General features: G+C 31.0%; 1 protein-coding gene across 4 annotated transcripts; it reads right to left on the bottom strand.

Annotated features, from left to right (window-relative positions):
* Positions 1–636: 636 nt before the first annotated feature.
* TCP5 (TEOSINTE BRANCHED 1, cycloidea and PCF transcription factor 5) lies at positions 637–3,358 on the bottom strand. 4 transcript variants are annotated; one of them, XM_085666357.1, is made up of 3 exons: positions 2,843–3,358; positions 2,680–2,757; positions 637–2,124 (listed from the first exon to the last, which is right to left on the bottom strand). In XM_085666357.1, the coding sequence occupies exon 3, from the start codon at positions 2,075–2,077 to the stop codon at positions 947–949; it is 1,131 nt and encodes a 376-aa protein (XP_085522483.1). In that variant the 5' UTR covers positions 2,078–2,124; positions 2,680–2,757; positions 2,843–3,358; the 3' UTR covers positions 637–946. The 4 variants fall into 4 exon arrangements, with proteins under 4 accessions (XP_085522483.1, XP_085522482.1, XP_027902745.1 ...); XM_085666356.1 differs by having other exon boundaries at positions 2,581–2,757; positions 2,843–3,355; XM_028046944.2 differs by having other exon boundaries at positions 2,581–3,355.
* Between the last annotated feature and the right edge of the window lie 12,944 nt (positions 3,359–16,302).

Below are 16,302 nucleotides of genomic sequence, written 5' to 3'. Positions count from 1 at the left end.
GCCTAACAAACTCACGTAAAGATAAGTAACAGCTAACTTTACATACACTTTATCATTCAGGTAAAATTGATTTTTTTCGAAAGCTTAATCAACTAATGCCCACTTAAACTGTTATAAGTTACTTTTTACCTTTAATGTTAGATTGTGTATGAACTTCATCGATGATTTTAAAGACACTATACCCTTAAAATTGACGAGTTCAACAACATCTGTTCATCATAATACACGAGGGAGATTATAACTTATAAGTGTTCACATGTTATTTCCTTGTGTGTCCCTCCAACTAACAGCAAAAGGGAAAAGAAACTATTAATAAGCAAAAGTGGATTCTGATTTCTTTAGTAACGAATATTTTAAATTGGAAGGTCAAAGAGAAGATAAGAAATAATAACATGTAATTATTATAACCCATACTCAAGGACATCCATCGTACGTACATTCGTTCTTCAACTTTATTTTATGGTCATCCTTTCAAGCTACATCGTATGCATTATTCAATGTCAGATGTTTGTTGCGATCAAAAGAAAAATGATAGCTTAAAACCCTTTGAAGCTATAGCACATTGGTAACTGAATTAGCTTGGATCACGCTGCTAAATATATATGCATTGAAGAAAGAAAGAAAGAAAGAAAGAAAGAAAGAAAGAGAAGTCCTTCATTTAGTTCGGTACTTATTCTAACGTGTACCCAGAATGGTTTCTCAACAAGGTACCTATGACTGAAATAACAAAGATTGAAATACAAAATATTGATCCCATATATGTATAGCTAGCATTGCCATACCTACAAACATGCATGTACTCACTCACCTTGGTTGAAGTGTATAAAATATAACGTGATTTAGATTCTTGAGTGGTTTCTATGAAGAATCTGGTCACACTCGTTGCTGCCTGCTTATTAGAGGCAACAATCTGACACCTCGGAAAGAACAATGGTGATGATGAGACTCAAGAAGTGCTACCCTTGTCATGTTGGCTACGGATGCTATCAGAGTCCAAAAGCTTCGAACTGAAGGGTGTTGCAGGGAAGGGTCTGACATGTGGATTGAAGGAGTGAAGAGATGGAATGAGAGGATGAGGCAAGATTTGAGAAGCTGAGTTCAAGAACTGAATGTGGTTGAACTGTCTAGGATCATTGTCAACCGAGGGTGTAAGAAATGGAGCATAGGTAGTGAACATTGGTGGTGTAGCAGAAGATGAACCAAGGAAAAATTGAGAAGCAGATGAAGGTAATGCCAAAGAAGATGGGTATTGAACACCATTTGCACTGCTTGGACTTGGATCTACCTGCTGGGAAGGAAACAACAAGCCATGGCCTCCAAATTGGGATAAGGACAAACCAGAAGGCTCACCATTGTAGGGGTTATATGGCATGGTGTTGTTCAACAAACCAGGTAAAAGGGTGTGAGTAGTGGTGCTACCACCACTACCCATAGGGAAAAGCCTCTGAGTAGATGCATGCAAGTTGCTGTAGCTTCCAACAACATCATCTTCATGGTTTTGATGATCTTCCTCGTTTGTTTTGACCCACTTGCCCTTTTCAGCTTCCTTGCCTTTCAATCTTGATATTGAATCTATACTGTCCCAATACCTTGACTTTGGCATGGAGTTTTGAACCCCCCCACCAAATGAGGAGCTAGATTCACCGAAGGGTCCGAGAGAAAGCTGAGAGGAACTTGAATCATGAAAGGGGAGTAGGGTTTGTGGATGATGAAATTGACCAAAACCCTGAGGGAATTGAAGTGGAGGGAGCTTGTCAATGTCGAGTTTTGTTGCTTCAAGCAACCAATCTATCACTTTGCTTGGTTGGTTTAGCCCAAGCTTGTCTTGAAGATCATATAGCTGAATTGCTGTGGGCACTGAGAGCCTAATCCTTCTGTCCCTCAACCCTCTTATGGTGCAAACCTTGCTGTGCCTATCTTTTCCTCCAAAGGAACGTGACACTCTCACAATTCTTGGATTTCTGAACGCTGACCATTGTCTTGTACTGGAAGATGCCTTGGAAAACTTGTCAATATTAATGGCGCCACCTTCTTGCTTCGCTTGTTGACCTTCTCTTGAACTCGCCATCATCATCATCTACTCACTTCATCTTTCTCTTCAGTATATATATATGCAAGTGACACCTGACAAACACAGAAAAAATAAACTAAAATTATGCATTGGTATTGGAAAGAGATACCCTTTTGCGATATTATTACACGGTTTCGGTGGTAAAACTGACTACAAGATTATTCAAAAGTTGTTGCATTCTTGACTGAGAAAATATTCTCATTTTCGGTAGTTGGTAAAAGAAAGAAACAGAATAATATAATTTGAGAGCAAAAGGAAAAAAAAAAAAAGAAGTTCTGCAAACTGAAGTCAGTTTTTTTCCATTTGACTCCACTGCTGTTGAAGTCATGTTTTTTTTCTGAAAATTGAAGCGAGGGGGACTCTATTTACTCAATTGGTAGCTTGTGAAACCGAATTTGGAGCAAAAATAAGTTGAAAGTTGTAAATATGTAAAGTAGGATTTGAGAGAAAATAGAAGAATGAGAAGCTGAAGGCTTAAGTTGGAATTGAAATGGCAAGAACCAACTTACACGAGAGAAAAAGTGTGGATGCTATGTGGTTATTCTGTTCTATGCCTTCCACCATAACCTAGAAAGAGAAGAAATGAAAGGGAAAGGATATAGAAATACCCTAAAATTGAAGTCTTTCCGAAATGAGCACCTAAATGTAAATTATTTGTGCAGATGACCCCAGCCTTGGATTTCAACCTATTATCTCAAACGCCAAAATTCAGTCCAAAACTAATAATTTTATGAACTGAGTAGTGAACTTGTGAGTCTTATAGCATTCAACCTTTTAGCATTTAAATGAAAAGAGTAAATGATCATTGATCACGTGGCATCCTGTGGAAATGACGCGTAAGCAAACTGGCAGTGTTAATTTCCTCGATCTTCTCATACCTCATACTGAACAATCACTGGCTTAATCATTAATCGTTATCATTGTAATTATTCAATTGAGTGCTGGAAAGCACACTAATGCAAGGTTTTTTCAATTTAAACCCTGCCGGAAAAAAGGGAGAACGATAGGAAGAAAATACTGACAAAAAGATGAACTTCAATCCATTTATAATTTTATTTACAAGATATAAAACTAAAAGAAGAAGAAGAAAGAAGAAGAAAGCAGGTTTTACACTTTTATGTGCAACCACATGTATCTTTATCAACAAATTCGCACTGTTGTAAAGGAAAAAACAAAGAGAATTCCACATAGCATTATCCAAAGAACTAATGCATTTCCAATAGTAATAATAAAAGCAAGAAGTTCCAAGATTGAAACTAAGAATATTTACAAGAATGAAATCCCTATATTTGTCTTAGAATTATTCGTATATAGATATATTCTTAATTAAGATGATATAACAGTAAGATTTTGCAGGAAGTTAGAGAGAAAAAGTAACAGAAACAAGAGAGGAAGAAATTCAACTAGAGTCATAATCAGTTTCAAAAGATGTGGTGTATGGTATTTGAGTGTGATGAATTGGATTAGATCATAGATCATAGGTAGCTGCGCTGTAGATGAGGGACCAACTTAGGTCTTAAAAAGCATCCACTCAACTCATAGAAAGAGGGACCACAGGCAGATGGCAGTGAGATTTGCACGGCACAAGTTGAAAGATCTGACTTTCATTATTCTGTGACATGAATATCTAAATTTGGTTTAGCAACGTTAATTGCACGAGTTTAGCTCTTCATTAAGAGGCATGTGCTTCCCCAATAAGAGGTGGATACATATATGCTATGGTTGAGCAAAAAAGTGTGCTATAAAGAATCAAGAATTTTCGACCTTCTAACTTGAATAATTTGGCACACCATAGTTTAGTTTCCTAATTGTGTTGTTGTCTTGAGTAGGTCCTTAAATATTGAGGGTACTTTGTAGCCTGCCAAACAAGAAAAACCCTAACGGACAATTATTGCAGCCTCTGAAGGAGTGAACTTAACATTTAACACTTCAAATGTGGTCTGGATCAACAGTAAACGAGTAAAAATAGGGTTGTACCAGATTAGTTTTTCAAGGCTTGAGGGAACCCTAGCCAAGTCTTTACGCAAAAGGAGTAAAAGAAATGACCAATTAATTTTCTTACAGATTTCCTAATAACTCAACTGAATTTGTAACAGTGTTAGTTGGTAATTATAAACGCTGTGCTTTTAAGAACAAGAAACCTTGAAAAAGCTGTGCTGTGTCCCGCAGAGTGTGTGTGTGTGAGGGTGTGAGAGCCTGCAGATTTTCCTTCAAAACCAAGCAATATCTAGAATAAATTGGGATTTCCCCCAAAAATAATTGAGAGGTTCATCTCAGGACACTGCAACTGCAGTTTTATTTGGTAAAAGCTGAACCTACTTTATATAGATTTTAAGCTTCATGTATAACCCAAATGAATTCAAACCATATGAACCCCAGAAACCTACCAACAATATGCATTCAATGTCAAATTTCATTTCTTCATCGGAGCCGTACCTAGGTATTATTTACGCACACTTTATAAAAATTATAAGAGATATATATGCAAAGAATGAATGAATATATAATTAGAAACCCATAATTTCAATTATAAAAAGCAAAACACAGTACAACTAAATTTCGTCCTTCTAAAAAGATTGATAATTTGAAATTCATCTTTTTCTTTTATGGAAACAAAATGATTATGACTTTGACATATTGTCAAGACATATGTTTGAAGAAATAATTCGTGATCGTTTTTGTGACCCTTCTTCTTTAAAACATGTTTTAAAATCTTCTTTATGCATCTTTATTTATTAATTTACCATTTGTAATTATTTTACACATAATTTTATTTATTTTTAATGAGTAGATAAATATAGGTTGTCATGACTAAGTTCTTAGGATCAGGATGAAACTCCTCTACCACAGTGATCGAACTAGGAGGCTCTTGACACTTGTGTAGAACGTGAGTCATCCGATGACTTGGTCATTTGATCCAACTCTCCACTCGTCTACCGTTGCTTTCAACTAAGTTCTTCTAACCCTTACCTTTTCATATGTTTGCTTCTTGCTCTAAGTATGTATTTGTTCTTTGTTGCATTGTGCTTGGCTTAAACTTATTGAACACACATTAGCTGAATAAAACATATGCATATATATATATATATATATATATATATATATATATATATATATATATATATATATATATATATATATATATATATATATATATTTTCACAATCACAAACAAATAATGCACACATTCCTAGGTCATCTAATGGTCATGTTCATATATCTAATGAAGTTTGTTTCTTGATTGACCCTTTCTGTGTCCAAAGTTTTACCTAAGATATTGTTCTAATCATTCTTAGCTGATCTAGAACATTTATATTTACTTATCTTTATTTGTTTCATCATACATTTTGTTATCATCAAAACTTATTAAAACTTAGACTTATCTAATGGGTTTTTCCAACATCTAATGCTAACAACCCTAGCATAAAATTCATGGAGAAGTCTACCTAGGGAAACTGGGGATATGAAGAGAAGTATGGAGTCCATGAACATGGGCTCTAGATTTGGCCTTCTTGCATTTTATACACTTCTCACAATGTTTTTTTACATGTTTTCTCATGCGAGGTCCAAAGAAGTGTTCTTCTAAGACTTCTAATGTCTTAGAGGCCCCAAAGTGTCCCATTAGACCTCCTTCATTCACATCTCTAATGAGTAAGACACTTAAAGAATCTTGAGGTACAAAAAGTCTTTTACCCTTAAAAATATAATCACTATGAAGGTAATAGTCTTTATGTCCCCTATGGTGGCACTACTATGAATGGTGGAGAAGTCTACATCCTTTGATACAACTCCTTTAGGTGATCAAATCTTAGAAATTTGATTTCAAGGAGGGAGAGCAAAGTGTGTCGAGAAAGTGCATTTCTCGCTACATCACTATGGATTACAAACTCCTTAGAAAGAAGGTATTGTCAAGTTTGCACTTCATAAGAGCTCTAAAGGCAAAAGAGAAATTCAATTGCTCAAAGGAAATTAAAGAACAAGGTGGTGCATAAAGTAAACATCAAGACAACAACATAAATTTGGAAATGAAAACCAAAAGTTGAAACAAGAGATGGGAAAAAAGAGGAATGGTGATGGTTGCCACCACTTGAACCTTGGTTCAAGATGAGACTAAGGGAGCTCAAGAACACTCAAAGAGCACTACCTCAACTCTAACAATTTGTTGAAGCAAAAATGAATTTCAAATGTTCAACCCTTTACAAGTGGTAGAGATGCTTCCTTAAATAGACAAGGATAAGAACCTCTTAGCAATTACAAAAGGTAAGGACTCCCTAGCAAAACAAAAAGCATCTTTGTAGAACCTAGGTCAGCCTAATGATGCATGTTGTGCGACTCTTAGGAGGATTATCATCCAATAATCGCCAAATTTTCTAGAAACTTATCATGTCATTCTTTCAATCCTATGGGTCGTCCAAATCTTGCAGGGACCACCAGTACCTTCTCTCCTCCAATAAAAGGATGTTTTATTATCAAAACTAAGCGCTTCTTTCCATTACAAAGTGGCAACTAAAGGGGTGCCATTAGCAAACCTACACAAACAAACAAAGGCTAGAACATTGAAAACAAGGAGCAATACTAAATAAAGTCAAGGAAATGGGTGAGGAAGAGACCTCCCTTTCGATCATGCATATAGTAACTCTCCAAGGAAGAGTCTCTCCATCCTCATGAGAAGTCATGGACTCATCATGCACCATATATTAGGAGAGCGATTAATTTTATCATTTAAAGCAAAAAAGAAAAATTATATCCCAAAGAAGAAATTAGAAATTGAGTAATTATTATATAGTGTTCTTAGTTAAACTTCGTGGGTTCTAGAAAATAATATAAATCCTATCAGGTAAATTTTATAGACCCTTTTTAGGTTTTATGGACATAATAGTTACTATTTTAATTTTGTACTTAACATGTGTTTTTGAGATTTGAAAACTACTTTTTGGAAGTTACTAAAATATTATTTTGTTCAAGATTTATTAGAGTTTTATCTTGAATGCTTGAAGGTTCTTCCACTACTGTAGCAAGCCTTTTTCACGATGGTCAAAAGAGGTGTATGAAAACGGTTCTAGACCATAACGATTAAGAGTAAGGAGAAATAACGACGAGTTCATAAATCATCATCACATTGTCTATATGACCACAATGATTAAGAGAGACGTTGTTGAAATTTGTACTACAACAAAAAATTACTAAAATACAATGACAGTTTTGAAATAGATCATCATTATAAATTGACATTTTTGAAATATAATACAATTCTGAAAATGCTAAACCAGGATGGGTTTGCACTAACCGTTGTTGAAATTGGATATATAATGACAATTTTGGTAAAAATCGTTTTTATATCTTGATTTTTTTTAAGAAAGTAGATGGGATTTAGGCATTAACCCAAAACCTGTCGTCAAATTAAATTCAAACAAAATTCCAAACAGTTCAAAAATATTCAAAGACAATTCCAAATATTAAATGATCCCTAACTTTTACAAATAACTAATATAAAAAAAATAGTATAAACTAACTCTAACTCTAACTCTAACTAACTCTAGACAGAAAGTATTTGCCCATGCTTGTTGAATGTAAGCTAATGTTCCGGAATCCAGTGGACTTAGGTCATTAAATTTTTGCAAAAGTATAAGAGAAGTTAATAGTAGTACATATGAAAATTAGTTGAAGTTAATATTAGTATATGTAAAAGTTAGCATATTACCTCACCTTAACCAATTTCATAATTGCCTTGCACAATTGATGTTATCCATTGCATGACATAATAGTTATACTCAAAGCTCCCAATTTGTTTATTACACTACACTCATAGTAAAACTATTTAGATAAATTAAATGATAATACTAAGATTAAATTAATGATATATAGCGCATAATACCCAGAGGAAAATCCAAGTGACCTTTTCTATATTGGCAGTCGATCTACCACTCAATATACTTCGTCCATTAAAAGCACTAAAGTTAAAACAATCAATGTTAGAAAACATGACATTGTATATTCAAGGTGAATGTATATAATGGAAGGTGTTTCTTAAAAAAGACTTATGTATCAATTATGCTCTTCAAATAAGGAGAAAGAGGTCTATGACAAGAGCAAAACCATAAAGTGGTACGCTCTGGTACAAATACAACTAGCAGTTGCCAATGAAGACTACATTGAAAATTAGTTGAAATTTACTTAAAATGAAAAATTTACATGTTATGGAATAAAAAAAATGAGGACATACTTGCGTATCTATATATGGAGCAAGGTAAACCTTTTTCAATGGTCTTCCATTACATATAATCTGCAAGATCACAAAGTAGTTCATCACATTTCCGCTCATCAACATGCCATCTATGGTTTTTAGCATTAGTTGGATTCGCAAACATACATTTAAACCTTGGAATTATTGGTAGATACCAAACTGTCTTTGAATGAGGGTTGTGCTTTGTGACCTCATTAGTATTATCTTTGTCACCATATTTGACCTTATAACATGACAACCCACACTTGGGACAACTTCTTGAGTTTGCAATCCTTTCTATATAAAATATAATCATTAGGACATGCATGAGTCTTTTCATATTCCATACCCATCAGACAAACTATCTTTTTTGCCTCTTACATTCGATCAGGTAGTGTATTACTTTCATGAAGCATTTTCTTCAACAACTGAAGTAATTTTGTGAAACTTTTATTAGTCCACCCATTTAATGCCTTCAAATTTATCAACCTTAACACTAGTGATAATTGTGTGAAGTTTGAACTAGGATATAACAGGGTCTCTACATTTGTAGTCATATTTTCATACACAATTTTAGCAAAGGTTTGTATTCCAACATCATGAATCATGTCCTCTAATCTATCATCCATTTTTGAGTACACATATTCATGTGTTTTAGTGATGACTGTTTCTCAACAATCAATTTCCAACAAACGCATTGGTGCATAGTAGTATCAACAAGTGTCGTATCCACAACGATTTAACAAGTATATTGGTAGTTTGCTTTTTGGATTTTTCTGGTTTGCGATAAAGAGTGCATGCAAAAATAGATAATAGTAATGAGATTGAGTGGAGTAGGGGCTATGAATTGATTTCATCTCATCTTCTTCTACTATACCATTACCATCTTGATAACTTATTATGCAAATCAGTCAATGTCCTGGGAGTACTCTTTTTATGTAGATCTAGGTTCATCCCTGAATCACTAGAACCTAAGGACTTCAAACCAAGTGTGATTCCTCAACTCCTAATAGAATGAATCATTGCTTTAATGTGCAAGATCTCTTCTCCAGCATCCCCTCTGACTACTAAATAAGCACTAGTACATGTATGATAATTGATTGGACCTTACTTTGAAATCAGTCTTTCAACTCAATCCAAACCAGTGAAATAGGATGAGTCATCAATTCATACACACAAGTTGAGACGAGTCTTCCAACTTAAATCAAACTGGTGAAATAAGATGATTGATCAAGTCATCATTAAACATAAATCAAATCACAAACAATTGAATCAAAGCAAAGATAAATACCCAAGATGTACAAGTATATAGAATCAGAATTGATTACATCAAACCTGAACACGAAGGAGTTTAGCTACTCATACAATATTACAATGCAATTCCAGCAGTGTCTACATATAAGATTTATACTGAGATCATCCATCGTGCCTCACAGACCCTATTCTCTCTTATTGCTACATTTCTAACACCACTTAATGCTTCTAATAAGGGCTTAAGGTCTTTATTTATAGAACTTGATGGACGTTGGCTTATAAAAGGGTATTAGGGTTATGTCTCTGGTCATAAGGTTATTTCACAATAAGTCATCAAGAAAGAGAATGTGAGAGAAAAAAAGAAAGACAAAGAGATAGATTAGGAAAAGGAGGTTGAAGAACATATATTGAAGAACACATTCTTATTGAACCTCCCATAGATTAAGATTAATATTCTATTATGATTTATGTACATAAATGTGTGAGAATCATGAATATTAAGATCCTAAAATAATTTTCTATAATGAAAACTACAAAATAATTTACTTGCAAATTTCTACGATACCGTGAATATCACATGCCTATTCTTCTTCTTAATCAAAATTATAGGGTTAAGAGTTTTGTTCTAACACCACATCATGCTCATATAGTTACTTGAAAGGTGCAGTGTTAATATAATTCTTAGGGAAATTCAATATGGACTTGTATCAAAGTCTTATGCACCCTCCCAATATGTTTCTTAACCAAACTTTTATATCAATATTTTATTAACAACTTGAACTTAACCATTTTCTTACGCATAATGTGTTAATGCTAACAATTTTATATTTTTGGATTCTGCTATCAGACCACCTTTTGCTATCGTAACTCAATCTAGTGTGTGTGATTGATTAGGCTATTCCAAATCGATGAACTATGTATTCATCAATAAAATTAGTCATATATTTCTATTTTATATATAATTCATAACCACAATCACATATTTATGTCCTTTCAATGAATGTGATATATTTGTCCAATCAAATCGATTTTTCATTTACTAAATGACTGAGATTTTATTATGGAGTATATTTCACTCATCAAAACCTACTCAATATATAAATCCAACTTTGACATTCCTCACGCGACTTATGATATTCAATACAATCTTTTAAAACTGAAGGGAAAAAAATCCTTATTATTAACATCCTTTTTATTCTTTTCTCCAATCATATTATACCCTTAAATCCCACAATATTTTGGCCATTGTAATAATATATGCCTATGTCTCATCTAAACATCAAAGAAACACTCCATCAACACCTTTCCTTTTTATGTAATACATCAACTAAAATAATATAATTGTTTGCTTTTGACATTTAAACCTTTTTTATTGACATGACTGTTAGGAGCACTAAAAAAGCACTATTGATTCCTTACAATCATTAGGAGAATAATTATATATATATATATAAAATTTTTGTTGATATTGAAGTTTTCTTTAAATTTGAAATAACTTTTCGAAATTCTCTTGAAAGTTTACACTTAAAGCAATTTATGCTAACTTATTTTAGTTTTCAATTTTCTCATTAAATTGCTCGAAAGAAATGTTATTGAATTACTTTCGTAAACTAGCTAAGTAAATTTAAAGTCATACATTTGTTATTTCTAGTAACATGTTTAATTACTAATTGAGAATCATCTAACTAACACATTTTTTTCATCTTAAGCATCACTAAAGCTTCATTGTTTGATCAAGTTAGTTTTATCTAAAAAAATACTTCCTAGGAATATATAGTAGTCGGTAAAGTTACTATTATATCTACTCATCTGATTGTGCTTCAATCATCAAAATATAAAATTTATTGTTGAATGTCTCACATTTACTAGAGATAATAAGACAATTTCATAATATATAAATGGAATAATATATAAATGGAGTGCAAACTTCACTTTACAAATTGATTTTATGTGAGTGGAGTTAGGCTTATTACTTAATAATATCCACTAAATAATTTCAACATACACTACAAAAAAAATTGATATTATCAACGGTCAAAATCTGTCAGTAATGGTCAAAATACATTGTTAAATCAATATTATTAACGGATTACCAACGAAAAAATTTGTCAATAATTAACGACGAAAAAATCCGTCAATAATTATCGACCGAAAAATTCGTCAATAATTACCAAAAAATTTGTCGGTAAATAACATGTACTGTTCATCTTCTTCCTCCTCCCTCTTTCATTTTTTTCATTTTCTTCGTCATCGTCGCTACCTCGTCATCATCGTAGTCGTCGTCGTCATCGTCGTCGTCGTCTTCTTCTTCTTCTTCTTCTCCTTCTTCTTCTTCTTCTTCTTCTCCTTCTTCTTCTAATTCTTCTTCTCCTTCTTCTTTTACTTCTTCTTCTTCTTCTTCTTCTTCTAAGGCGAGCTTTGGGCCGAAAATTTTTTGCACCTTTTACCCACATACCCACAGATAAATTCGTCGGTAAATTCGTCGATAAAAAAAAGTTGAAATTATCAACGGATTTTACCAATAGAAAAATCCGTCGACAATACAAATTTAGGTGAAAAATTTCCTGCTTCTTTTACCGACAAATAAATACGTCAATAAAAAAATTTTAAATTATCGACGAATTTTATTGACGGAATAATCTATCCACAATACAAATTTGGGTAGAAAATTTTCCACTCCTTTTAGCAACGGATAATTTTGTCGGTAAATTTTTCGGTAAAAAAAATTGAATCATCAACGGATTTTACCAACGAATTTTTTTGTCGATAAATGAAATCTGTGTTACTGATGGATTTTTTTTGTCGGTAATTAAAATATAAAAATTTATCGATAAAATCCGTCAATAATTTAAATATTCCGACTAAAACATATTCGTCGGTAAATTCTGTTGGTAATTTCAGTTTTTTTGTAGTTATATATTGTATACATCAATCTTAAAAATGTGTTCAATAAAGTAGAAAATCAATCAACATGTAATGCATCAATCTCAAAGTGTGTTTGATAAGGTATGAAATCAATCATTACACTTACCAAACAATATTATGTAAAATAGACATTGAAAACATAAACTATACATTATTATTTTGAAAAAATTTATATATATATATATATATATATATATATATATATATATATATATATATAAAAGACTACAAGTAATACTTGAAATAATACAAATAAGAATAATACAAATAAGACAGTTACTTCATTCGAGTAAGTTGAATTTCAACATCTGTGAAAACTCCACCTAAACAAAAATTGCACATCTATTTCAATAATTTGTAAAAGAATTTTTGTTTATTTTTCTTAAAGCTTGATCTTATGTTTTTTTTTTTAATCAACAAAAAATAGAATATGTATCAATAGTGACACTTGTATTGTGTAGCATTACCTCTTACAAAATACAATTAAAGTTCACTTTAAAATAATCATCACTCAGTATCTACAACCTTAAGATAATGAATTTGTGGGTCTTGATCCTTATATCTTATTTAACTTTCTTATTTCTACCTGATGTGGGACTTAGACTCACATTTAAATTCCTAACAATTTTTCCTCAAGGGTGAGTCCCTTCCACATTGGTACATTCTCCCTCAAGCGAAAGTATTTTCAACTATAACTATCCCTTAATCGTATCATTGGTCATCTTAACAGGACACGCTTACCTAAACCTTTTATCAGAAAGACTTTCGATATCATATTATACTCGTACGAACTGATTACTAAAACTAACCATAAGTTTTAATACTACTAATAAGTCTTTTCTGAATTAGGATTTACTGAGAAAACACAACACCAATGAAACTAAAACTCAATTTACATAAGAAATTGACATCAATTTCAATTAAAAACTTTAAGAGAATAAATTGATGAGTCTTGATCTTATATGTTATTGAACTTTCTTTTGCATTTCCAACCTATGTAGGGTTTATTTATTTTTTTGACAATTTGAAGAATGAGTTAAGGTGAAGAAGAATTGACGCAGCAGCTATTTCTTTTTTCTCTCTCTTGTGAATAAGTGCAAAGGTATTTACTGATAATTGGCTAACGAATAATAAGTAAAGAATTGGGTCCTGCATGAAGAGTTGGTATTGTGACAATTTATTCTAAAAAGAAAATACACAAACAATTAATCCCTCACAGCATGTCGAAAATAATGATTGCTATATATAAACGTTATAGAAGGAAAAACTATAGACTAATTTTAGATGATGTACTAGATAGTTGTTGCTTTTCCGTGCAAACTGAAAACGCTATATCACGTACCATCATCACCACTGTCCACTGAGTTGTGAGTATCTCGCTAATGAATGAATGCATATATCACCATCACCACTGTGAGATATTCACAACATAATGACCCATTCAATAAATGCCTAAGCTGTCAAATATATATTTGGATATTTCGATACAGATTATTTTACACATTCATCTTCTATGAAATTGCAAATTCCCATTGTCGGTAACTGATCAATCAATATATATTAATTAAAAACCAGTAAACTAATCATTTATAATTAATGCTGCAAAATCATACTGCAACACCAGAAAAAAGTCTTGCCAGATTCAGAATGTTAATGGTTAAGCTTAGATTGGATTCTTCTATTGCATACTCTACTCTATGTTTTTCATTTGGAAAGTCCTGGAGAATTCAAGAACCTATGAGAATTCTCTTAGGATTTTGATTTTTAAAGTTCAACAGGTGTAAGATTTACTTTGTTAATAGTTCAAGTGCTTTTATCTTGCTTAAACTATGGAAATTCTTTTTAAGTTTGCTTGATAAAGTTTTGAACATAATTATGTATTAAAACTATTTGTTTGATTCAGTGTTGATAATATATATTTTTTTTTTAATTTTTGTCTAAATGTCTTATTTTTTGATTTTGAGGTTAATGGATCCAGGGACGGAACTTAGTGTTGACATAGGGGAGCATGGCTCCCTCCAACATTTTTTTTTCTAATTTTTTATATATTTTTAAAAAATATTTTATATATTATAATTTTATTTATATTAATTTAGTTTAAAAAACCTTTTTTAAATTTAAAAATTATGTTTTTCTTTTTTATTATAATTTCTTTTACTTCTTTATTTGGTTTTTTTTTTGTGTCTCTATCTCTTCCTCTTTTTTTGTTTCTATTTCAATTTTCATCATCAATTTTGTATTACTTTCAAAATCAAATTGCACCAGAAAAAAATTGAGGAGTTAAGGAATATTTTGGATTGAACAATTTCTTCTTTTGAATAAATTTATTTTTTACTCTTTTTTTTCCGAAGTAATATGTGCCTTTTTTACGCTTTAGGCATATCTCTATCGGTTAAAGATCATAGAATCATGCTTTAATTGTTCATCAAACTCTTTTTTAAGTAGATAGAGCTATTTTAGACTTTTAAGTCGTATAAGTGAAGAACAAGATTATGAATCTCTAAGATAAGGGAATTTAATAATCTACAAGTTATTATTTTTCTTGGAATATTGAGTCTTGGTTTTAAAATTTAGTTTAGGATATTCATAATTTAATATTTTTCTAAATAGGTGAGGGGTGACAAATTTATATTAGAAAAATTATGGCAAAGAGTAAAATAATTGATTTTTTTTAAATGGAAGGCTTGTGATGAAGATGAAAAAAGTACATCTATGTCATATAAACCTTAGAAACTTTATGAGAATCCAAAAATTGAAGAAAATGAAAAAGAACTCTCTAAAGTTCCTAAAGTTGTATATAATGAATTTTTAAATGCTTTAGAATGTGATCCCGGAAAGTAACTTTTGCTCCTTTTTTTTAATATATTATTGTTGATGATAAATTTTATGCTACTTTTTTATATATATTATTGTCATATTTTTTGGATTCTATTGTTATGAGTGCTTGTTTTGAATAGAAAAAATGATGTAAGAAAATGAAAACTTTTTTTAACTCAAAAAAATAATTTATATATAACAAATATAATTTGGTGTCCTAAAATTTTTGTTGAAGTTCCGCCACTGAATGGATCCTTTAAGGGACGGGTTATGGCTTCCCAAAATTTTTAGAAAATTTTAAAATTAGTATATATTTATATATTTCAAATTTTTAAAGTTTTTAAATTATGTATAGGATATACATTGAAAATTGATGAAAATTAAATTACATATCTTTTTTATATTTTTTATAATGCAACATTTAATATTAATAAATAATAATATATAAAATAAAGTATAATAAAGACTAAAAATATTTATTAAGATATTTTTTATTTTATTTTTATTGTTTTTTGAGTTTATCAAATATTGTACTTATCTTTCACACTCACATCTTTTTATGAAAAAGAAAGTAAGTTAAATACAGACTTATTGTTTTTACTTTACTTTCATTATTCCATCTGGTTTCTTCCATTTTTTAAGAAAAAAAGTAATTCTCTTTTGTCTCACTTGATAAGTGAAATATTAGTTTAATAGTTAGTATCATCTTTTTAATTTCATGAACCTTTATATATTCATTTTTTATGAATATAAAAGAAAAAATAATATTGTGTTTTTTCATAACCGGTTTTAATTGTGACTTGATTGTCATAAATTTTTCTTTTAATGATTGTGTCTTTGAATTTTTTATTTGATTATGATAAATCATTTTTAATCTTAAACTTATATATATACATATATATATTGATGAAAATAAAAAAATATATTTATTTTTTAAAAGAATAGATTCAACTTCTTTACATGGAAGCATGATACTACTAATGTGATTGTTCAATTAGAGGAACTTTTTCTT

The sequence above is a fragment of the Vigna unguiculata genome, chromosome 9 (assembly GCF_037176805.1).
Source record: "Vigna unguiculata cultivar grain cowpea cultivar isolate G323 ecotype 2 chromosome 9, ASM3717680v1, whole genome shotgun sequence".
Lineage (NCBI taxonomy): Eukaryota > Viridiplantae > Streptophyta > Magnoliopsida > Fabales > Fabaceae > Vigna > Vigna unguiculata.
Note: the sequence above shows the minus strand (reverse complement) of the source record. Positions and strands in the feature narration are given on the sequence as shown.